General features: G+C 42.5%; 1 protein-coding gene across 3 annotated transcripts in view; it reads right to left on the bottom strand.

Annotated features, from left to right (window-relative positions):
* The window catches only part of LOC8041750 (glutamate receptor ionotropic, kainate 2), a 398,324-nt gene that overhangs the window by 68,908 nt on the left and 303,389 nt on the right, over nt 1-26,027 (bottom strand). For all 3 annotated transcript variants that reach the window (XM_040215999.3, XM_040216000.3, XM_040216001.3), the window contains one exon: nt 720-918. In XM_040215999.3, the coding sequence (XP_040071933.1) occupies nt 720-918 (199 nt within the window). The remainder of the gene's footprint in view (nt 1-719; nt 919-26,027) is intronic.

The following is a 26,027-nucleotide window of genomic DNA, read 5'->3' as shown; positions in this document are numbered from 1 at the left end:
TGTAAGGCGGAGATACGTAAGCGACATAATACGAGACTATTGGTCACGATGATTTATTTCGCTAATTATTTCGGATGTAAACACTGACAAAGCCTAACATCAAGATAAACCTGGCGGTATAAGGACGGCCAAGGTACATGTTTTAGAACTATTGAACAGATACCAGCATTAAATAAAGCTAGTAGACATCTTGTTCAGCGTTCTCAATTTGGATTTTAATATACCATTAAACTGTTGAAGCATTTGACATGAGCTGCGTGGGGAAAATCATCCTCTTGAATTAGATTTAAATAAATTTTATGAAAACTTAAGTTGTCGCGATTCTTGAACAATACAACTTCGCAATAAGTTAAAAAGAATGAATTGAACTTTTTCATAACGTCCAGCCCGACGATATGTCTTACCAACACCAACAATTACGTCAAACACCACCTATTTGTTACGCTTAACTGAATAAATTTATTATTGTGAGAATGAAAATTTGAAGCGTATTTTATACATTAAAATTTTTATATTGCTTACGAACATCCCCCATTATATTTTAATGAATACACTTGTCCTTGCTTATGATCAGAAATAATATTTAAAATATCTGAAAACGATACCCAGGTACTTTCACAGCAGCGTGCAGAGTGAGACAGTACAGCGAACAAAACAAAACGTCTTTAGTGCTCATGCACTAAAGACGTTTTAGAAGAGTGTTGCAAGAGAGGGCTTACATGGAAGAAGGTCTTCGTCGATCCTGATTCCAAGCACCCATAATCAATCTTTGTCTGCTTTGCCAAATCATTGACGTTCTCAATAGGCGATGTCAGTCTTTGAGCGGTGAGGAAAGCAGCGAGGTTGGCCGTGTAAGAGGAGATCATGATGAGAGTGAAGAACCACCAGATGCTGGCAATAATCCGAGTTGACACCGCACTGAAACATGGGAAGGTGGTATGAGGATGCAAGAAAACGCCATGGTGCGTCATGAACAGCGACAAAAGTGTCCAGCGTTCTGAAGACGAACTGGCACGTCTATATGATATGAAGGGACTTAATGAAAATCGATGTTAACCTGCAAACAAGAGAAAAAAAAGGGGGGGGGGGAGGAGCTGTCAGAGGGCACATCAGGCGTGTTCGAAAGAGAGTGAGCCACAATGGTCGTTCTTAAAACAAGTGCGCCTGAATACATGGGGCCTGAAACACATCAATTCTCACTGCTGAATTCCATCTCTATGAAGATTACTAAAAGTAGAATATTTACATGTATAGCTGCATTATTCATAACACTTGCTTCTTTTTGCAGGTATTAATGTCTACAATTTGTTATATTTTACTTCACCTTTTCTTGTGACCGACCGTATATATGGCTCATAATTAGTTTTGGAACGGGTTTGGAAGAATTATGTCCCGCGTTTATTAAAATAAGCCTGAGAAATCCTATTTGCCTAAATGATAAAAAATAATACATAATTGTGAAGCTTGTTCATCTACCGGTAGGAAAGGCTGAAATATAAAGCACGTAGGCAGTTCACTGCCCATTTTTCTGGCGCTATCCGGCTTAGCAAGAAGGGTACTCGTTAAGGCTTTGTGGATAATGTAATGTAAGATGCCAACAAGTAAGTCTGAGTTATGCGATTGAAACGCGCTAAAGGACTGATTTTTCAAATACGGTTATGCGGATCTATATGCAACAAACTCAATAGCGGCCGCTTTCAAAATGCTTAAATCTGTGTAAAAAAAAAAGAAAAAAAAAGGGTGATTTCACCTTAAATCGGGCAGGCTAAAAGTGACTAATTTTTATTTTCGTTCAAAAAATATATGTTTTGGGGGCAATCTCTAAAAGGAAGGAAAGCACAAACCGCAATTTTCCCGTATTTTGTTTTCTTCAGATGGAGCGTACAAGACGCTGCAGCAGAGACTTTTCCCTTGCTGTCACAGTTCGTATGTTTGACACCCTCTGTTACTTCTTTTTATTATTCCTTGCCTCCTTTAAATTTTTTCGAGAATTTAGAATGTACTATAAAGACACTCAGTATCAAACAAAAATGTATAAGCTTTTAAACAAAAATTTTACTAATGTGAAACTGACGTTTACGGGCGACTTTGCGTCAACTTTTACTGATCTCTACTTCGGTTAGTCGTAGGATAAATTATATATATATATATATATATATATATATATTAGATCTATGCAACGCCCAAACAAACTGATTTTAGATATAATAACATTCAGATTCGTTCATTATCCATCTCACTACCGTCGCGCGAACAGTGTATAAAATAACAAAAGTTTGATGTTTGAAATTAATTTTCTCTAAAACATCCTTTTTAAAACTTTATAGTTTTTTAATGCTTTTAGGTAAAATAGAAGCCTATAAAAATACAATTTATCAATGCCATATTTTGGTTGTATGCCTTCTAGTTGAGCCGCGATGTTTTGAAATTTCTGTTTCTTTGGATAAACAACAAGCATCCTTCTATGATTTCCAATCTACTTTTTGTCTGCGTTTTGAGAGACAAGCATAAAGTAGACAAGCAACAAGAAACTTGACGTCGCGGTGTCGGTTAAATAAAAAAATTTACAAAGCAACTTCCCGCCACGCAAACCCTCCGTAACTTAATGTTTCCCAGCAGCGAGCGCGCGCACTTTGGTCCGTAGTAACCCTACGCTCTGTTCTAATGCAGTCCTCCCAGGCGGCACACAGTATTGGGCCAACATTGGATTTCATGTGGCAAAGAATGGCCCAACAATGGCCCAACTGAGCCATATGTTTTCCAATATTGGAAACACATTGGACAATAATGGACTATGAAAGCCAATGGTTTTCCAATATTGGTGATACGTTGGCATAGGCTGTTCAACATTGGACTGTCAAAGCCAATAGCTTTCCAATATTGGATATATGCCGGCATAAGTTGTCCAATATTGGACTGTCAGAGCCACTTGCTTTCTGATATTGGCTTTACGCCGGCATAGGCTGTCCAATATTGGACTGTCAAAGCCAATAGCTTTCCTATATTGGATATACGCCGGCATAACCTGTACAATATTGGACTTTCAGAGCCAATATTTTTCCGATATTGAATATACGTTGGCTTAAGCTGGCTAATATTAAACTGTCAAAGCCAAGGGTTTTCTAATATTGGTGATGTCTTGCTATAGGCTGGTCAATATTGGTACTGCCATAACCAATGGCTTATCGATATTTATGTCGCTTAGGCTATAGACCCGCGAACCTCTTTTTTGCATTGCAGAGGTGGGAAATTGGAAAAGAGTCATTCATGATCTCGCTCGGGCGAGAATTTTATTTAGCCAACTTCATGGGGCGTTGGAGAACATAATAGCGCTTCCAAGAACCCGCATTACTCAACTTCATGGGGCGTACGTCGCCGGTGCTTTATAACCGCGATCGCAAATACGTCCTTAGCTGTCTATAGGACTATTGCATTTTTTTTTGCCGGCTGCTCTCCATTCGCATTGCCTTACCTCGGCGTTGACAACTTAACTCCGTTTTTTTAGATTTAAGTATTTTTGTCTTTTACAATCTATTTTGTATATATACGTAGCGTTAACGTATTCTCTTTGTCCGTGCCCCTGTCATGTTTGGTTTTCTTTCTGCGTGCTCTGTTTTTTTATATTTAATGTTTCTGTGCATATTTAGTCATTGTCGACGCAGGTGTCAACAAACATAAAGCCGCCGCTTACGCCGCTACCGAAGTGACTCTCAGTTTTACGAGAGTATATCGCGCTATAAAGTCCTATATTAAACTCGAGTGAAGTTTCGAGAGGGTTGCTTCGACTGACAGTGCACATGTCATCAGTGTAGGCAGAGCAACGACGTAGCTATCGCGACGCGAGAGGACACTGCGCCTCGATCTGGCCGGCCGCGCTCGCTCTGTGGAAATGTGAGCGTGGGACTCTCGAGCCCCGTTAGCTTACTGAAGCTGCTAGACACTACTTCGTTGTCACGAATCATTTGCCCTTCGAACGGTCGCGAAGCCGTTGCGCTCGGAGTACCCTACCAAGCATCTTTCAGAAACCGTTCGCGCAGCATCGCAACCTTCCGTCTGCGAGCGTCGGCGATTCATCGTGTGTTGAAATTCAGACGATGTGCTGTTTGGGGTGTCGTTTATGTGTAACTCTTTCGTAAAACAATTTGAAGTTTAAAAACACGAACCTAACAGCGTACAAACAGTTTTAAAATTATGGATAAAAATATATTTAGATATACTTGTTTACATCGAGCGCAAAAAATAGTTGCGCTAAGTTCTTCATTACATTATATTATATATTTATATATTATCATATTTACGTTATGCGACGTAAAACATACTATTTTCAAACTTGCCCCGTTTAGAACCGCTTTTGGGCTGGAGAGCTTCTTTAGAAGTTCAAAAGCTGACCTTCAAAGAGCTGTCCTGTTAAATCGGTATTGACAGCAGGGTAAACGCTATGCGTGTTTAAGGCCAACCGCGTCTCAGGTTAGGGTCACTTGACTACAGTCTAGAAGCTGCTGATAAGGCAGAGCACGGAACCCGCCTAAAGCCCAAGGTCACGCATAACATCTACTGCACTATCAACATTGGGTAGAAGTGACAAATTCTCTCGCTGCGTTCATTTTTGAGATGCCCCTGAAGATTAGCCTTTGTAAGCGCACCCCACCCCCGTTGTGGCCTGCTTGCTTTGTCCTCCTTCTCTTTTTTTCTCTCCCTAAGCTGAAGGCTCGGTAGACGGTCCGTACTCGCCGGACCAATGAACCGTACACGTTCTATCGCTTGAATCTGCTCTCTGTGCGCGGGTAACGGCAGAAGCGTGATCACGTGGTTTGACGGATGACGCATTAGCCGTTGACAAACTCGGAATGCCTGCGTCGCGAAGACCGGACCTCGCGTGTGATGGGGCCTGCGGGGTGCGGGTCCGCTGTGGATTTCGCTTCTGTGGTAAATGGTATCTCGTTCGAAAAGTCCCACCCGTGTCGATTTCTTCATAGAAGCCCAAGACATTCTTCTGAATCGTTTAGTGTTCGGTTCGGCAAATGGCAGCGTGTGCTACATCGTGTTGAATCTTCACGGATCACTTCCTTCTGGTTTTTGTGTTTGAGTGGTTTTTCTGCAGTGCCCGTGTTTACATATATGTTGGATTACATCTTTCAAGTCCGGTATTTTGAAAGTAAGTGCGCTGCAACCTACTTGGTGATCATTGTCCGTTCTTGTATGGGTAATCTTCCGGATAACCTCTAGAATTGGGCAGGGCCTATCTCCTGGCAGCCGGGTGAATAAGTTTCCCGCAATCTTACCGACAGTCGCCTGCCATTATCTGTCTGAAATTATGTCACAACTGCAGGTAGAATGCTGACTTTTTTATTCTCCGTGCGTTTCTCAAAAACACGTTTCGTGGCCACCTTTTCGTCGACATTTTCGTTTCATCGACATGCGTTACGCGAATTGCGCGCTGTAGGGGCATTTCGTCGCGCGTGTATTCCTGAGGCGCAACGTTTCCTTGACATGCGTTACGCGAATTGCACGATGTAGGGGCATTTCAACGCAAGTGAATTCCTGAGGCGCGTGCTCACCGAACCAGCCCACCCTTTCACGCCGCTTCATGCCAAGTCTGAAGCGGTTCATTGCAAAAAAAGAAAAGAGAGAAAAAATTGTATTTCGAGTTTTTTATGAAACGTCGCGTGTTGATGAAACGATCTGTCTATTAAATGTCGTTCGATGAACTGATTGCACCGCCAATGAAGGCCGAATAGCGGTAGAATTTTGGGGAAAAAATTCTTCCAGCTGCCGGGAGACTGGACACTACCCAAGAATTACCCCGGTTGGTGTTTGCTTTGCAATCTTCTTAGTTCTATCACAGTTGAATAGTACCTCTTCACATATTACAAATTGCTGAGTTGGTGCTTGTCTACAGAATAACTGTATGTAATAAACTTTTTGGAGATTTTAAAACAATCCCTTGTGTCTGTTTACCTTCCTTTTTGCAAACAACTTGGTGAATGCACTTGCAAAGAGCTGGGCGAGTGCAACGATGGCCAAAAATCAGCATAACGGGCAACATTGGATCGGGTCGCGCTTACAGTGTTGTCCAATATTACCCCGGTCTTCGCCAATGAGGGAGCACCTTGGCTGGAACCATGGTTTAGCAATGGCCCAACATTGGCACCGATGATAGGGCCGACATTGGCTGGAACGATGGCTGAACAGTGGCCCAACATTGGCACCAATCACTGGGCCAACGTTGGAAGGGGTAGCGCTTCCAATATTGAGGCCGGTCTTTGCCAATGTTAGGCCAATGTCGGACCGACATTGGTGTGCTGCCTGGGCTAATACGCGGCTTCGGTTAGACGTCTCCAGGGATGTCGCAAACCACCCTAGGTTCGAATTCGAAAGTTTTCGATATTTTAGATGCGTACCAAGGTTCGAATTAAAAAACTTCGCAATTTTCGGACACCGTGGAGTTTCGAGTTAGAAAATTTCCACGGTTTCTAAAAGTTCGGGCTCGAATATTTCGAATATTTTTTTTTTTTTTTTATTTGAGGTTCGAGAAATTCGAAGATTAAGAACTTCCCTAACATGAGACTTGAGATATCAGAAAATTTTGAATTTCTTGGGATCTGCAGTTCGAAAAATGCAAAGATTTCGAACTTCTTTAATTCTGAAGTTCGAAGGTAATCGATTCTCTTTTAGGTCTGAATTCGGAAAAACTTCGAAGATTCTTTCTTCTCTCAAGTCCAAGTTCGCAAAGTTTGAAATCCGGTTTTCATGTTCCTCCGCAGTTTCAGTATCAAATAACGTTTTCACGCCTCACTGGTTTTCACGAGATCAGGTTTAGGAAAGTTCGCGTTTGATATTAGGCTGCGCGAAGTTCGTCAGGCAATTAAATGAGACGACAAGTGTCCCGGATGTGCTGGAATATTTGCCTGTGCAGAGTGACGTGTGACCAAAGATCAGCTAGGGGGGGGGGGTTCTTTAAAGGGACAAGGAAGACGATTTTATTTAATTTTTTATAGGGTGTTGTTTGCTTCTTGGGAACATAGCATGCTGCCCAATTTTTTGTAGACATTTCTGACGCGTATTTCTGTGCATACGAAAGAAGTAAAGAAACCGAAACTGAACAATCTTCATTCTCGTTTCTGGGCCTCCGAAAACAGAGGTGACGTTGGGAGTGACGTCAAGTGGAATAGTCGGTATCGGTAGTATTTGGGAGATCGAGACTGATTACCGCGGATTGCAATGGACGGCAATGCCGCTCTCGCGAGCTTCCCGAGCTTCCGTTCAGTGACCTAACACCAACGGAACGGGAGTACGTGAGTGGCGGCCCCCGCCATCACCCGACGGAGACCGCCCAGCCGGCAACGAGCGGCCCGCATGCCGAAGGACAGGAACGCGGGGGAGATGCCGAGGGGAAAGCGGCAGCGATCCGGCCGTTCCGGGAACCGGCTCCTCCGCGGGGGACGCTGCCCAAGAAGGAGAAAATAAACAGCGCCATTTTTGGTTTTCACCAAAGTCGGACGTTCTCTTTTCGTCATCAAAGAACACGAACAGCAATCCACATGTGAAAACCAGCGTCGCCCGAACGAATACTGGTCTTCAGTCGACCGTTAGAACAGCAATCCACAGCGCACAAATTTGGCATGACTACCATTTTGCAGAATTCTTCGAGTACCGTGTTTTTTTGTTTTTTTTTTTAATTTTCGGTTGTTTGCCCACTGTTGCTCGTTGCCCGTTTGGCATCCAGCGTAGCAAACCAAAAAAAAAAAAAATTATACTGCTTTATTTACGGTTTAGTATTCATTTCCGGTCCGATTTATACTTTTCATGGTTATTCAAGTGGAAATTAGAAGAGTATTCCTAAAACTCGCGAACCAAAACGTAACCGAGGGCACGTCTCTCGTTTCGACCAATCGCTGACGCGTCTCTTGTGACGTCGAGCTTCTTGGCCACGCATCGGTCACGTGAGCTCCGCTTCTCCCGCAACTCTATAGGCGTCGCCCCAATCGATCCCGGTACGATTATTACCGCGACTGTTTAATTGATTTGCGCGACACACAGGCGCCGGTTTCGGCTGAAATTTGGGCAACGTGGCCTGATCGTGCTAGGAAAGATGTCCGAAACTGCCTTCATTCTCCTTTTAACCTGTATCACGCAGTAGTGATTAGACGAATGCACTGTTTTACGATACTAATCCAGTTCAAAACGGCCAGGGGCGGCAGAAGGCTGAGGCTCAGAAAAACCTTGAAGCGATCTGGCAAACTATCTCTCCACCCCCTTGCACGCTCGTAGTAATCCTATCGAACGCCGCCCAAGCGACACTGGCTTCTAGTAAGTTTTGTTTATAAATGTTATGTAGGTTTATTTTCCCGGACAGAGGAAACGCCGAGCTAAAAGCACAGAAGCCGACACAACTCGAGGTCGAGGAGAGTTCTACCATACTAGTGGCGTCGGAAGAGGAAACAGGGAAGAAGGGGGGGGGGGGGGGGGGCTCCCCTTTCCCAGATAATTCGGGCTGTTCAAGAAAACAATACGCGAAAAGAGGGCGTGGTCGAGCGTATTTTAATCTGAAATCATTTATGCATATGTATAGCTACTGTCGTTCTTCACAGCATAAAAGATCGCGTAGACGGTCATTGTCGGAAACTCATTGTCAGAAGGCACTACTCGTCACATGCTTAGTGGTTTGGAAGTTCAAGCTATGTCTTTTCCACCTATATAACTGTGACATTAATAAAATAAATTAAACATAACAATAAATGCAGGAATAAAAAGCTGGAGAAAAGAAAACTATCAAGAACCCCTTGAAAGTGTTGTAGTCTTGCATATTCAGGGGTTCAGAACTTCGAAACAGGTTTCTTCTGCCAAAATGTGTAAAGGCCAAAAAGGAACACGTCTCAGGAACGCAAAAGAAAAAAAAAAAAGAAAAAATCGCTTTTCTTTTTTTAATGACTTGCTGAACATGAACAATATTAGAAATCTTCAGCACGAGTTAATTTATTTCTGAAGGTGAAATAACAATAAATACATTATTTTGTATTCTGCAGATGGCAATGACAAGTACTGTCTGTGGTGTTAACTTAAATGTGATACCTCGAACAATCTAGGGGACAAAACATTTACTAAGTGAAGGGCATAATTGGCCGTAGATATATGTTTGGATATCTCTTCGAAACTCATCTTGAATAACAATAATCATATCTTAAGACGACACTAACCTAGGCTATACACAGATCATACTTATAAAGTTTAACATCTCTACCATAAACATCTTCGGCTATATCGCTCTTCAAATATGGCACAAACGACAATCATCAAAAAGACGTCGTCCTTTCTCGCTGCTTCTGGACTTTATTTCTTTAAAACTAAGCACGCCAGACCATTGAAATAAACGGCACTGTCTTTTGCAAGGAATGCGGCATGTAAAAACTTGACCCCAAATGAAACCGCCCGTCGGTCTTTCGAAGTTCGACGAACTTCGAACTTTTACCCTAAAAGGTAAAAGTTCGTCGAAGTTTTTACTTTTCAGGATTCGACATTTCGAAACTTTTCGATTTCTCTTGATAAATAAATTTGAAAGTTTTAAAGCTATTGAATTTCTTAGTGTAGGAAGTTCAAAAGTTCGAAAAGCTTCGAACATTTCGGTGGAAAAAAATGAAAAGTTTGAAAATCATCGACTTCGTTAATCTTTAAAGTTTGAAAGTTCGACAAGCATCAACTTTAGCAGCGTAATAAGTTCGAAAGTTCAAAAAGGATCAAATTTTTTAGCGTAATAAGTTCGAAGATTCGAAAAACATTGCATTTATGAACCGGCGAATTTCGAAATTTCGAAAAGCGTCCAACTTCTTAGTTTAATAAGCTCAAAACTTTGATTTCTGTCGATTTTTTTCTATTTAGAAAGATTGAAAATTCGAAATTGTTCGAACCTTTTGAACCGCTTGATTCGATCATTGAAACTTCGGTCGAAAATAGTTCGCGGCAGCCCTAGACGTTTCGCTGATACGCGACAAATATCATGTGTACGCGAAACATAAAATCACTCTGCAAAGCAACGGACTAAAAACTTGAAAGACCACACAGTTGCTTCGAGGTCAGCCCAGCGATTGTTGTTTATCACCACTGTTCCTGCCGTTGAAGTGAAAAGTTTGCACCAGCGCATACACGAGACAAAACACGTTTCATACGAGGCTCAAAAGAGTAGCTATAAACAATACAACGCACATTCAAATACAGAAAAGTCAACACGGAGCAAAACTACAACCGAAGTGGAGATCCCAAAAGCAGACATGCACACGACAAATCATCTCCAACCCGAGCTTCTATAAACTAAGTGTTTATAGAACACGGCAACAGAGGGTGTCAAACATACGACTTGCGACGGCAAGGGAAAGCGATAATTTCTGACGCAGCGTGTTCTTCGATCCACAACTTGAGAACAAAAAAATACTGGAAGCTTGCGGTTTCTGACCTCGTTTCTTTTATAAATGCCCCCAAAACAAGTATTTTCCTCGCAATAACTAAAAAGGATGCACTTTTAGCGTGCCCAATTTGAGATGAAATCACCCCAATAATAATTGTGTTGTACATGTACGTATGTTTAGACGGCCGGAAGCTAGTCTGCCATAACGACCTCTGGAGTCTCTGCTGTAAAAGTTTATCCTCGAGAGGCACGTATATCATCAACGTCATCTCCAACATTCATATTAGCTTTGTGCAGCTCTTCCCGGCGGAGCTTTGTGCAGCTCTTCGGATCTATGATTATGGCATCCGCCATAATCATAGATCCGAAGATGAATGAATCGTGGAGGCAGATCAAAGTGCAGTCCGTGCCAGGATCTCTCAAGCATTAAGCATCAAGGTTCGCGACGGCGTCGGTACTCTAAAGAGTGGATCTGTGTCGTTTGTTCAAAGAGAAAGCGATTTTTGTTTTATACTCTGGTTAATATAATGTTTAAGTCCAGTTGAATTGAAGAATTATCGTGGAAACAAAAGTGAAAATATTTTTGATTTCCTACCTCATAAAGATAACAGGATTGCGCTTCCCCATTCATTGGCACTTTATAGATATGCCTTACAGCTTATGATCGGCTGATAAAAAATAAAAGCTCTTTAATAGATTATAAAAACTAAACTTGTAATAAGGTCTCAATCGACTGAAGCTCAAGTTTATTTGGAAGCCTAGATACGTATGATTCATTTTATTATTTACTTATTTCGCATCATATAGATAAAAACATAAGACAGTTTATTTATTTAAAAGTATACAAATCATGTCTCAATTAAGAACCGCTGCATTAAATTAACATAAAATTAAAAAAAATATTTTCGTAGCCGTAAGGGCATTGTAGTGCATAGGTAAGTATAAAATGGATGTTTCCTTCAACCCGATAAACTTGCGCCTTACGTAGATCAACCAAAGGAACAGAGTTGGATATTAATATATTTTATTCAGTTTTAAATGCATTAGTATTACAGGTTACCACGGTACAGAACATCAAGGCGTCAAACCGAAGTCTACTAAGATTCACTCAAGAATAAATAACATCCATCTGATGGGGAGCGCAACTCCCATTTCATATGGAAGTGAATTTACTGTTGCCTAATTCTTGTTCACCATGGGTACCTCCCAAAACATTATATATAATAATTAGGGTTCAAATTACTTTACAACTCCAGGACTTGTCAGGAATATAACTGACAGAACTATGTTTTCTTGCGCATGTCTTACAATGAATTACCAGTAGGGGTGCGTATTCAAGGTTATGTTACTTAGTTAGAAGTAAAGACGAACACGTTTGCTCAGTACGCAAAGTTCTAAAAGAGGCAAGTTACCTTTTGATTTTGTGTATTTCAACCGCGCGTAGCGTACATTGATAATGCAGGCAACTTCGCTAAAAAATGTTATATGATATTGAGTAAATAATGATGCAAATATATTTTGCTTTGAAAAATGGCCTACCACCGCTGTGCTGTAGACGCATGCGCGGCGCTGATATTCCTTACACAAAAGCTACTAAGAAGGCTCAGAACGACTTCCTCTGTCCAGTAGACTTGGATAACCATTTACGTGCTTCTGCACGTTGTTATCCTAGTCAGCTTTGCAGTGGAACTGCTTCTGAGCCTTTTTAGTAGCTTTCTTCAAAATGTGATTATACCATCCTGCAAAGCTGTCGGAGCGATAAATAACTGTTTCTATGGAGACAACTCGGCAGATGACGAGACTGAGCACTGAGGAAGACCACATATATAAGCCGGCGATGTGGCACTCGGCAAAATGTTTCTCGTGCTCACGTTATGCCCATTATCGACTGTCATACAGTGTTGCGGAATGGCCACCACTTTCCATTCCAATTCCGGGGAATTAGGGTTTTCTGCAATTCAATTCCTTTCAACTCCTAGGAATGGGTACACTGGGCCCACTCCCACTCCTGGAATGGCTGAATCGCTCCATTCCATTCCTCTAATTCCTAAACGTAAAAACTGGCACTTGACAACTACACTGTGTTGCCGGCATAAGCAGCATAAAGCTGACATTATCAAACTCATAGAAAATTGAATAAAAAAGAAGCTAAATGCCTCAAAAAAGCACTGACTTTACTAAGCGGAGCGCCGGTGGCACAAAGTGTTTGCTTAAATTGTACCGCAAACATCGAGAACGACCCCTTGATATGCCGATGCTTGTTTAAGACATCAGTCTCGCGACCACGTGGCTCGCGACAAACAGCAATACTTAAATCCACTCTTTCTTTTTTTTTCAAACTTTTTGCATTTGATTTTTAGGACATACGCGGTTAGCGTGTTTATTTGATAGACAATAAAAATATCCAGTTCGTGCGTGGCACAGTAATAAGCTATATTACCGTATTCTTCAAATACCTGCACAGCAACGCGGCTACTACGCTGCTGGAAGCGACTCCATGCACAGTGGCAAGAGCACATCCCCTGACAAAGTGCAATCGCTACGGCGCAGAACGAGGGACCGTATAGAGACCATGTCAGGAAACCTGTTTTAAAACGCATCGGTTCAGGCTTGCTTTACGAATCTCGATATTTGTTATCACAGTCAATTCAATTCTTTATGTGTTTTCCAGGCGATCAATAGAACCTCTGGTGGACTCAAATATATGACATCTTGTAGACCCTGAGATGGGGAACGATAAAAAACGAACGAATACAACAAAATCTCGAAATATACGTCTCATCACGTCACAAAATCTCATATACGTTTGTTCATTGTGGTTCGTTCATTATATTCACTTTATCGGTTTATTACCTGTCATTTGTTAATCCTCTTGCTAATTATTCGGACATCAGCCAATGCAAAGCAATTACTCTCATGCAAGGTTACAAAGAGCGCAGAAGCCAAAACCTCAGTAGCAACTAGCACACAGCTCTCGTTCTCAGTGGCCCTCACAGCAACGGTCGCGCCACGTCTGGCGCAGGACTGTCTTTCTGCAGGTGTAGTCAGTTCGGTCACGCGACAAGAGCGGTGACGATACTTTACGTCACGTTACGATGGACCGAAACAGACAGCACGAGAGCCATCGAAACCAATCCACCGCCTTCTGAGTGTTGCGTGACCCTGGGGCAACGCGCCGTGCGTGTAGTCCAGTTCACGGTGCCGCATTGCCTGGGGTGACTCGTAGCCTCCGCAGCGGTCCATCGCAAGGTGAAACAAAGTATGCTGAGACTAAAGTGAAAGGAAATGAGCGGGAATCCACTAGCTTGCTTGTAACCCTTACCACAGCCTCCTCAATACTGACATGTGAGTATAGAGGGGGCTATGACCCAAACCCACTTGAACATAAAACACATAAGACAGAAAACAAGCATCGCAACAAAGACCAAGTAAAAGGCGTAGTTACACGTAAAAATAAATTATAAAAAACAAGCGTCGGAGCAAAGCGCGAGAGAAGAGAGAAGCGAATTTCGCTTTGTTTTAATGCCAAAGCAAACCCACAGTTCGCACTTCAAAGGAGTGCGCGCGAATGAACGTGTAAGACAGCAGGGTTGGCCGCGTGTTAAACAACGCGCCTCGACCTATAAGAAAACAATAACTTATCACCATTCGGTGGCGCGCGAGTCAACGAGTTATCAGAGCTCTGTGAGTTATGAGTCGCCCCCACTACCAGATCTCAAGCCGCGTTTTCATGAATACGACTTCAGCGCATCGACTCCAATCGTCGTCCGAAGAAAGCCGACGCGACAAGGTTTACATGAATGCGCACCAAGCCCTACGCGAAGGTGGCGTCACGCCGTGTCAAAGCTCAAAGTTAAAGCAGTGTTTCCAGCACCGGTCGCACCATGTAACAAAGTTTTCCGGCGCATCGCACGTCAAGTGCGTGAAGGCCTTTCGACGCTTTCAGCGAGCGTAAACTGAAGATCGTGCCCGCTATCATCGATGCTGTTCAAGGAGTTACGAGACGGAAGAAACATCAAAACCCAAACGTCTTGGTCCGGGTCGGGCCTCTGGGCAACTCTGGATCAGAGGCGACGTGCGTGCGCACTGCCTGGCGAGCGAGCTCGTTTCCTACCACTCTGCGGACGCCACCGCGCTTCTCCTCGCCATACCTTGCCAACCGCGGCCGGGCCCCGAGGCCGAAAGGTTCCGGCGCAGCTGGGAACGGCACCGAGGTACGAGCTGCTCGTTCTGCGCTACCGTGCAGTTCTCGGAGCTCTCGCCGTCGGTCGTGCTCGCGCCGAAGCCTCTATGCACTCCCTTGGACGCGGAAATCGTATTTCGCAAGGCTTGGACGGGGGCCGCCCTCACCGAGCAGCTTGGTGATATTCTTCTCATTTTGTTTGGCAATAAAAGCTCGCGTTTCTTCTCGGGAGGAACTGCGGGCAACCAGCCGACCACACGGAACCGCTCTCCGCCGCCGCCGACAAAGTTCGCTGCCGCCACGTTCTCAGCTGTTCACTCGCTCCCGCAGCGAGCGTTTTCTTATAATCCTCCCCGTTCCAAAATGCGATGCGACCTCCTTTTACATAAGTTGAATGAATGGATATTTGCTGTTTCGATCCACCTCTGTCTGGCGACTTGAATGCGATGCGCTGCTCTAGCGCATTATGGCATTTACATGACCGCATCGAATGCGACAACTGGAATCGATGCGACTAAGGCGCATTCATTTAAACGCGGCTTCAGTGTGCGCGCGCGTGCATTCTCCATGCCGCCGCGAGAAAAAAAACGCAAGACAGGAAGGAAGATAAGGAGTCGTGCATGGCGTTTTCTTTCTTTGCGCTCTCTTCCTTTCTTTTGCTCGGTGCTTGGTTTCTCGTTTCGCTCCCGTGTAACGCCAGTGAGGCCCGTCGCCTGAGCGTCCATAACAGGCGCCACCGCCACCCCTCCCTCCCCCCCCCCGCCCCACCCACTCATCCCCCTCTGCTCTTTGTTTTGAGGCTTGTTATTTTGTATTACACTTTTTTGCATATAAGTCTGTTAGGGCTCCACGCGAACAAGCAGTTTTTTGCTTATTTTATTTCTGAGCAACTGACTCGCTGAATGGCTCGATTTAGATGACCGTATCACACACACACAGAAACACAGACAATCAAATAAACCGGGCCCATTCCATTCCCATTCCGTTCCGCGCAAAAGGCATCTAATTCCATTCCCATTCCATTCCTTCAACGTTGCCGCCATTCCATTCCCATTCCATTTCGGGGTCGCGAAAATGCGGAATGATTTCGGAATCATTTTAACTCCGGAGTGGCAACTCCGCAACACTGAGTGTCATATTTCTTTTCTTTATTGACACTGCGTGTCATATACGCGTGACCTCATTTGAAGTCCAAGTATAATTTCGGCCTTGTCATTCGCCGCGCAATCTCTACAGATAGCAGCAATTTGCCTATTGTAATCTATCGTGGTACTTTTGTTTACAGGCTCCGACGACCAGCATGCTTGACGAAGCGTAATTCGAGGCAACGAGATTACATCTGTCAGCTGCTTTAAAGAACAACTTTGGTCGGAACCAAAACCAAAATAAATGGCTGGTATGGCTTTTGTGGCACGAAATAAGATCACAGCAGAATTATCAGTCGAAGTGAAGACGCGTAGTCCACTAAAACCGATTTTAAGGATGCGAAGAGCTGGTCTTCAGTGGGCGGGAAGCGGGTTAGGTTTTTAGTCATGGAACTCAACCGCAGATCCACCGTCGAGGTGGAGCTGCGGTTGCGTGGTTGTACCGCGTACCGCAGCATCACGGTGACATCGTGTCGCTGCCGTACAGCTGATGATCAGTGTTGCCATCCCTATAGCAGATATCTTCGGTTTTGCCGTAGACGCCCGAAACCAAACATTCAGCCCGGGATATCTATAAAACTAAACATAATATCGGGGGGGGGGGGGGGGGGGGGATTATACCTTAGAATGCAGGTACACTGCTTTAGCTGACAACAGTCGTAATCCCAAATTCAAAGAAATACTGGACGGACTTGCCATTTAAACGGTTGTTTGCTTTCCTTCACTTTCACTCTCACGCAGTCGTCGAACGAGACATTGAATGTACTTGTAAGGAGCGTAAAGTACGCCTTTAATCTAGAGGCTTGACTTCATTCTTGTACTCTTTGAGAAAAGGAAAGCAAAGGCATTTGGGGGTTTTATACCGGCAGGTTATAAACGTTATTACTCCTTAAGGAAGGGGTTGCAAATTTATAATTTTGATAACTTATGTATTGTGCTAACTGATATATGTGTTTCTATACAAATCGGTTAATAATAAATTATTTGAGGTTTGTCGGCAGAGTAAAGGATACCTGTAGAGTACACAATTTGGCATTCGATTGCTTATCGGCTGTAATAAAACATATATCTATCTATGGCACGGTAGCATGACATTTGGCAGTCATTCAAAAGTTGGTAATAAACATTGACCAGTATGGTCGCTATTTTTTCGGAATACCGCTAAACGAACCCTTAAGTGAATGTTACCTATTAGTATTTTTTAAAGCAGCGTGCGTCTTGTTGTAAACTTTTATAAAAAAATCAAGGAATACATCAAGAGAGAAAGACAGTAAGACTTCTTGTAAAATAATAGAGCGTGTCTGTAACAAAAAAGATGAATCGGTGACAAGCGCGGGAAATTCAGCGCAACAAGTAGTCTTATTCACAAATATTGTCTGCACCAATACTGAGAGAGGATATGAAGCAGTGAAACAATTCACAGCAGCTCTTTTGTGAATTCAGGGATTTTATAAGCACGCTGGCCCAATCCAAACATAAGATGCTATCAGGAAAAATGTCACTCGTTTGAAAGAACTGTCAATCGGAAAACACATTTTAATAGCGGAAATCAATACTATACCTAAGCGTATAACACAATTGCCACGTCGGGGGCCTTTCTTTTGGGGGTTGTCATAACTTAACCAGTTTTCAATGCTTGTTCCAACGTTCCAACAAGTTTCTATACGCTTGAAGAGCATCGATTTATTTTAGCTTAGTGTAGGAAGTACTCGCCTTCTCGCACTAAATATTAGTATTTAAACTAGAGCTTTGGCGTACATTTAAAAACAGCTCTCCACCAATTTTAAATGACTACAAGGTTCCGAAACTCGTGGCCAATTTCATAACAAAATTTAAACTGCGGCAAACCGGCTGTTTGTTTCCTTGTTTCTCTGGGGAGAAAAACCAAGAAGCAATGAGTGATCGACGTCAGAAGTTATATTGTTTCAAAGTAAAAGGGACATACTTTTTTGGACTAAGTGCATGTCGTATACGTCAGTGACGCACGTTGAGGTAAAAGCAACGCCCGCTGAAGGTGAGTCAACTGCTGTACCCACGTGTGATTAGGCTTCCCATCCACATAACATGCCTGATTTATTTTTCCGCTATTAATCTCAAAGGAGACGATGAAGAATAAAACAGAGACGAGCACTCCATGTTAGTGGGGTCTCTGAAATTTCAAGCAATAGCAAACTCCTCAGAGTCTGGGTATTCTCAGCACGCTAAGCGTGAAACACCAGTTGTGCCGTGCACTTTTTATTAAATTCATCTATATTAAGGGACATATCATGCAAAGGGCTCCGAGCGTTCTCTCAGCCTGTTGATCTACGGCTTTTCAGATTCATCCACTTTAAGTATAGGTAGTGCTTGACGCTTCGCCACCAACAGAACCCACGACTGCCAAGATCTGACAGTACCTGGTGTAACAAAAATATCGTAAAAAATCATTTACAAAATAAAATTATAAAAAAATAACAAATATATGGTGCAGCTATTGCGCCAGTTTTTAGAAAAATAGTCGTTTAAATTACGCAACAGGCGATTCCCAGTGAAGCGAAAAGTTAGAATCAGGCTCACTATTCTTTTATGCAACAGGAGGAGTGTTATCGGAGGTATGACAATCAGACAAAAGTTTTTGGAACCGCTATCTTCATAATTTTCTTAATCCACATATCATACTATAGAGCCATGCAGCATCTTTTTGTCTGCGATTATTTCACTTAAACCTTGCTGCATATAGCTCGTAAAATGTAATTGATGAGATAACACTTATATGGTTGACTCTTGCTTTAATTCGTAAATTAAAGCTTTTGAATATTTTTTTCTAACATTCACATTTTAAAGATTTCTAAGATACATCCGACTGCATCCCAGAAGTTTTATGCGTTCTCTGCATCATAGCTTGTGCTTTAGATAGACACCTGAGCTGCGATTTTTTAATCACCATTTATTGCAGGCGAACATCCTTTTTTGCATTTTTTTAGGTATTGCAGCATATTAAATTGCAGATGGTAGTAATCTCTTTGACATGACGCCACTGCACTGGCGCTGCGTTCGGTACTGTGCACGTAGAGACGCTTTAACCCACGTGAATCTGGTTTTACGCATCCACAGTGCCCACACCTGATGTGGGCAATGCGGGCTTCTTTTAAACAACCCGCTGGTGTATTGGAAGGCAGATGCGCTAAATGTTGCGGCCATCGTCCATTGGAGTGAATACGCAGCCTTTTATCCAGCCGCAAACAGACTAAACCCTCGACTCTAAGTATACCGAATGTCTTTGGAAAACTGCGGTAAAATAATATTTCTACAAAATGACATAGACAGTTATGTTGGTTGAAATAGCGCATGAAACAAAAAATCTTATCCTTGAATAGTGAACACTTGAAATATATCTTACCCCTATAAAAATACATTATAAAGTCAGCCTCCAGGCGGTAGAACGCGGGAATGCGGAGAACATGAATTCACTGAAGAAGGTTCAGGTATCCTCATGATTGAAGGGATCCATGGAGATGAAAAACCGTGTCGCGGAACCTAGTCCTAAAGGCCATTTTCTGTCCACGGTAGCGAATTCAGAAAAGCTTCGAAGAGATGTATTAGGCCACGTGACATCATTTCAACACATCAAAAGGCTCGCCAGTCTTCCTCTTTCGTACAAAAATGTATGCAAAATGCATGAGTTCTCGAAAGTTGGACAGCGTTAATGAAAGCCTTTCGACCTTGGTGTTGCAGCATTAAACTCAAAGTGAACTTAAAAAGATGGGAATAGAGAAACTTAGGTCTCTCAACGATATGTGTCTACTGTACGGAATGATAGGTTCCCTTAGTGCGGAGGCTTAGGTTAATGAGGCTGGTGATCATCTTGTTTTCTCGTCATTTCGTTCGGGCACGATGTATGTGAAATTATCCGGACTCTAGCCCTCATCTGATTGACGTAATTAAGTGCTCCTTGACGTCTACTCATGTAGATGTAGCTCTTGTGATAGAGTTTCAGCGTCGCCTGGGGTGGGGTGGCATGGGGTACGAATGAGGCGCGGGAGTTGTCGCCGGCTTCCGACTGGGATTCGCGTCTGCTCATGACGCGAGTACCTGCCCGGCACTGTGCGGCGAATGCACTCAACTACTTAGTTCGTGCTTTCTGCTCTCCTGCCCAGGGTGTCGCGGGGAATCTGGCGCGGAGGCGTAACATGCCGTGTGTGTCGTGTCAAGCCTCCGTTCCTTCCTTCCTCGCGCATCTCATCCTGGCCTTCCTCCTGTATATATCTTCATGACATATCGGGTTTTACTTCATTAATTTTCTCTGGGTGGCTCGCTTGCAGACACCCACGCGTCTGGAAGCGAGTCTCGCCTTTCTGCCTAGCCTTGCGAGACACCCAATGCAGCTTTGCTCAGCAAATAAAGATTATTTTTATTATGATTAGTGTTATTATTACTATTCTTATTAATAATATTATTTGTATTTGTATTATATCATGAATAAATCCTTTCATTGAAGTTCAGTACAAGATATATGCTATGTCCCGGTTATTAATTTCAGTCCCATATTATCTGCGGTCATACGGACTGGCTAAAAATTTTCACATTGCCGGATGTGAATATCTATGAAAGCAGTACATTTGGGTCTACTCCCTTTCCCTAGAAAGGTAATACACCGTTTATGCTCAACTCTGTAATAAAATCTTCGATTTGCTGTATATGCCACGTTACGCTAACACCATCTACACGCAGAACCTTGTCGTTGAGATGTCAATCTGCATAACCAAGTAAAATAGCTGCATGTGGTAACAAGATATACTGAAGATAAGATATACACAAGACCAGCGTTAATTCAATAATTTTGAACGTTTATGGTGGCGTCATAGTTCTCACAATTAATTTATGTAATGGCATGGCAGCTTTCAAGCACGTTGGATTAGATAAACTGCAAAGAAACTATAATGTTTTGCGGATCCGTATCAAGAATATATTTGTTAAAACGTGTAAATTCCGTCGTGAAGCTCAAAGAATCAAAGCTTTCTTTGTTCTTTATTAAATGAAACTCCTGCAACACGTGTTCATGCATTATCGCAAAGTGCAAACAAAATTGAAAAAAAAATGTTTCTGCATTTACAGCACAGACTATTGTTTGATTCGGTGCGTTCCAGTCCTTGACAGTCTTGACAAAAACGAAGTTTTGCACAGCTCAGTCCTGGTCCTGTATTCCCGTATTTTGTGGGCATGAACTTTTAGTTGAGATAAGTACTTAGTGCTTAAAAGGGAAGATGAGCTAATAAGAACAGTCGTATAATGATAAATACCATACAAGAATTTCGAACATAAGTTTTGCCGTCCAAGCACTGGTGAACACTAAACTAGTGATTGTTTCATATTTATCACGCTTGCGTAACCGCCGGTCATGGTGGCCCAGGAAAAAGCTAGCGGCACAACTCTGTATTTTTTCTAGATTATCAACATGATTCTTCTGAGCAGGGTCCCACACAGTGCAGGCATAATCTACGATTGGGAGCACACAGCTAAGGTACGCGAGTTCTTTTATTTTTTTCGTGGCGTATTTGCGATATTGCTGAACAAAGCCGAATGCTCCACTCGCCCTCGCTGTAATATCCTCAATCTGAGCACCCGACGTGCCGTAAAATGAAGAGGCGATTCCAAGACATTTTACTTTACTCCGCTTCTATGCCACCCCATTGTTCAGATAATTTTCAGTTCAAATTAGTTTTGTCTTACAAGTAAAACTGACATATATATATATATATATATATATATATATATATATATATATATATATATATATATTCCCCACTCACTGCATCAGTGTTCAATTTTACCTAGATCAGCCTGCAGCTGCCCAGCAACCCCCACAATTTTTATATATTTGTAAACCACACAATCATCAGAAGACAATCTTAATTGGGATGCAGCACCAATATGAATACCATTGATAAGCATTTCAAACAATAATAGCCCTAAAACCAACCATTGTGGTACGCCACAACTAACTTTAAAAAAAGTGGTACGTTTCTTTATTTAAATCAACACATCGTTGACGCGAGGGTGACTAAAACTTTATTTATTTTTAGACGGTATTTCTATTATTAAATTTTCTAATTTCTGAAGTTAAATTTAATTGGATACAGTGCCAAACGTTTTTCTGTATTCCAGATATACACAGTCATTATGCTCCCCCCTATCAATAGACATAACAAGGTCGTGATAAAGCTCAGTCAGTTGTGTAGTGCACAAATAACCCTTTCTAAGCCCGTGTTGAAATTACAGAACTATATTTTTAAGACATAGATGCTGCATTATCTGGCTATATAAGATGTGCTGGAAGAATTTTCAATAAATGAATGTTAAAGAAATTGGTATGTACTGGGTGACCCAAGGAGCGGCCAGGCTCTTTAAATCGACAGCAAACTTCCGTTTCTTAACCGATCGCGCTACGATTCTGTGCAGCGTTGCCCACAGATGGCGCATTTTTTTTTTTTTTTTAATTTGCAAAGAGCAAGCTTTTCTGAGGGTCAAGTAAAGAAAGAAAAATGCTTAGCTCCTACGGAAACGCAGCGAAGCCACCGGTTTTCATACAATACGGCGCCGCTTCGCACGGGAGACCAGAGATGGCGCAAGCGGTCGCGATGCAAACTGCCGCCAACGAACGAGCATGCGGCGCTGAAAGCTGGCCTCTTTAGCAGACAATCATTTCGACTCGAAAGTGGCGCGAGCTCTTCTGATATCACTTTCCAATGCATTATTTTATAATCCTTACTAGTGAAACATATTGAATGGACAGATAATCGATTAAAAAAATGGTTTGTCGGGACATTTTGACTGTTTTTTCGGGGTACTGATGTCGTCTGCCTTGCAGTTCCTTGTTGTTACCGCGCCTGTTTTTGTTTCTGCGAGTGTCGCTGCCTACGGAACGCGCGCCGCTTTTGAGTCGAAACGATCGCCTTCTAAAGACTCCAGCTCTCGGCTCCGTATGCTCGTTCGTTGGCCTAAGTTGGCATCGCGCCCGTATGTGCCATCTCTTGTCTCCCGTGCGAAGCGGCGCCGTATTGCTTGAAGACCGGTGGCTTCGCTGCGTTTCCATAGGAGTGTTGCGGGCAATGTAATTCCCAGCGGCAAGAACACCGATTTAAAATACTCGCTAAAACCATGCGCCTTTTTCTTTCTTTGCTTTTTTGCCAAAATAAATTTGCTCCTTGCAAATTTTACAAAAAATGCACCATCTGTGGGCAACGCTGCACAAAATCGTAGCGCGATAGGTTAAGAAATGGAATTTTGCAGTCGATTTCAAGAGCCTAGCCGATGCTTGGGTCACCCAGTAGTTCGTAACATTTTATTGGGTCCCTTTTTGTGCACTGGGATCAAGTACACTAATTTCCAGTCGTCCGGTAATGCCGATTGAAACAATGATTTATTAAATATTATAAAATATATGGGACATCAGCGTCTGCACAACGCCTTAGCAGTGTAGGCGATATCTGATCGGTAACAATCGCTTTCGTTTCGTCTAAGCTTTTAATGTCCTTAATTAACCTTAAACACCAACCCCAGCGGGAGTAATTTCATCGTAGTTGACTAAAAGTGTTGCGGGCATTGTAATTCCCAGCGGCAAGAACACCAATTTAAAATACTCGCTAAAACCATGCGCTTTTTGAGTGCCAGCAGTCATCAGCTTGTTATTTACCTATATGTCAGGCATCTCACTTTGCATGGTTCTTCGCTTTTTGTTTTAGTTTGGTTGTGTCAATACTCGGAATGTACTTTTCTGTAAGCCGATTTATTATCTGCTTAAACAACACTCACGGATGATGGTCACTTATTTCTCCAGCGACATGTTCAAATGAAAGAAAGGCATTACAAAGCCCCGACTTGATACCCTCATAATTTGCACCTTCGTAGAAATATTTTTTTAAATTTCTATCTAACTTCATGCTTTTTTTTTTAACCAAGCGTCACGATTAAATCATCATGGTCGCCCATACCCAGTATGACATCGACGCGGTTAATGGTGTCAGAACGATTGCACAGAAACACGTCAAGTATGTTCGATCTACGCGTAGGTTCAATGACATGTTGTGTGAACACCAAACTCACAATCATGGGCTTCTTCGTAGATGCATTCAGCCGAGTCATTGTTCTACAACTACAACCTTCATCACTCCATGTTATGTCTGGCAGATTAAAAGCACCATTAACCACCACACACTCATGGGAAATACTAGAAATCAGTCCGCCGACGGTGTTTATACTAAAAGAATTCTAGTATACTAGAATCATTTTAGTATAAACACCTTTGACGAATATAAAATTCGTGCTATCGGGCCGACTCACCCGTCACCACAACGACTCGATACATTCCCAGCGATATTATGTTGATAACTTTGCAAATGTGTATCAACAGGCGAAAAGACCCCTCCCCCGGCTGGCGACCTATCTTTTCAATAGACGTTCAAAGATTTAGGGAACACCTGTTGATCTAAAACAGTCACCAAGCCATTATCCGGCCACGACAATAATATCGGCTTGAACAGATCTAATTGAACCGGACAACTTTTGGATGTTATTTTTTATGCTTCTACAATTCACGCTCATTACAATGACATCATTTCGTACCGCTTTCATAATATCGAAAGTATGCCATGTACGCTTCGCGTGTACTACAGCCTATCTTTCAATGTCCCAATAAAATAATTTTTCCATCGATTGGAAGCTTATCGTGCATTAGCTTTAATTTGCTTGGAACGGCTTTCCTTCTATATTTTGCTGATGCCCAAAGATGGCTGCGCTTTGCTATTATCTCGAAAGAATAGTCGTGAGACAACGACAGATTGGTACCCTTTATACGCACTTTTTATAAGTGCTAATTTTTACTAAGAGTAGAATACGTATTGATATTGGCCGCGTTTTATTTTCTTGGTGTCTACCGAGTCTTTGAACGTTTACCTTAGATGACACTTTTACCCCTGGTTGTGCATCCAAAATCTCAGTAAGAAACAACTTCTTTGTTCAGCATAGACGGAGTTTCGATGGAGTACTCAGCAAATCCTTAAATAACGAGTTTGTCTGGCTCTTTCAATTCTTGAGAGCCTAAAACCTTGCGCCCAATTCAGTGACATTCCCTCCAAAACGCTGAACAATATTGTCGCATCGCTCAAGGTCAGGCACGACTTCGACAACCGCTTGACTTTGGTTTCAATGGAGAATAGGCTCACTTCAATTTGGCGAATGGGCTCATCCAATTTCATATTTTACTAGTTATACTATTGTTTAAGGGTTTGCTGACCATCAAGAATGGTCGACTCCTGTTTATCTGTCAAAGGGCCAGGGTTGAACTCCCCATCACCGCTCAGCAATAGAGCAATGAGGCACAGCGAATCAAAGCAGTCGGCAGCACACTACAATAACACTCTCGAGCGAGGCAGCCCTACAAGGCAAACAAAATTTACGTTCGTAATTGCGTGAGAAGCTCGAAGCAGCCCTACAAGGCAAACAAAATTTACGTTCGTAATTGCGTGAGTAACTGCGTGAAAGTATTCATTAGATGGGCCGGCTCATTATTACGGATATAAAACAGAAAATATAGTTAATTTGCTAGTTCATTGGAATTGATCTAGAAATCAACTCTGCCCTATCCTACTACTGGTGATGTTCAGCATGGCGACCACAAATATGTGATTCAGCAAATAAAAATGTTGTTACCCCTTGGGATTTTAAACGTCTCTTTGAGGTTTTGCATTTCAAATTTCTTAAGATGACAGTCGGAAGTTGGTTACGAACTTTAACTCTCATCGGCACAAAAAGATATAGTATGTACACATTTACTTGACAGGTTGATATGCGAGTTTCAATCTTATTACTGATAGAACGGTAATTTTGTTCAGCAATTTAAATTTATTGCATTTATGCTCCTATTGCAACATAAATGCGCTAGTATTAGGAGGGTCCCTTGATATATCTCTCAGAAGTTCTTCGACAACATCTGGTTTTACAATTGATTCAACCACGACGGCTGGACATGCATCAACGTATGCTGAGAGATTGCATCGAGAGATAATAATCCAGCGGACTTTCGTGTAAAGCGAGAGCTTGAAGAAGCTTGAGTTGCAGAAAAGTCGGCGTTGGCGGGACAATTTTGATTAATCGACATGACCTCGCGCGTGAATTTCAAACAACCCACAACGTTCACGTGAGACGGGTTGTCACGCGTGGAATGAAATCGATTAAAACATGTGATGTATTTCAAATTAAAGGTCATCGTATGTTTCAAGTTGATTTGACGTTATAAGGTAATTATTTTCCTTTACGGCAAGGA

The sequence above is a fragment of the Ixodes scapularis genome, unplaced genomic scaffold, assembly GCF_016920785.2.
Source record: "Ixodes scapularis isolate PalLabHiFi unplaced genomic scaffold, ASM1692078v2 PGA_scaffold2__306_contigs__length_199485367, whole genome shotgun sequence".
NCBI classification, from domain to species: Eukaryota; Metazoa; Arthropoda; class Arachnida; order Ixodida; family Ixodidae; genus Ixodes; species Ixodes scapularis.
Note: the sequence above shows the minus strand (reverse complement) of the source record. Positions and strands in the feature narration are given on the sequence as shown.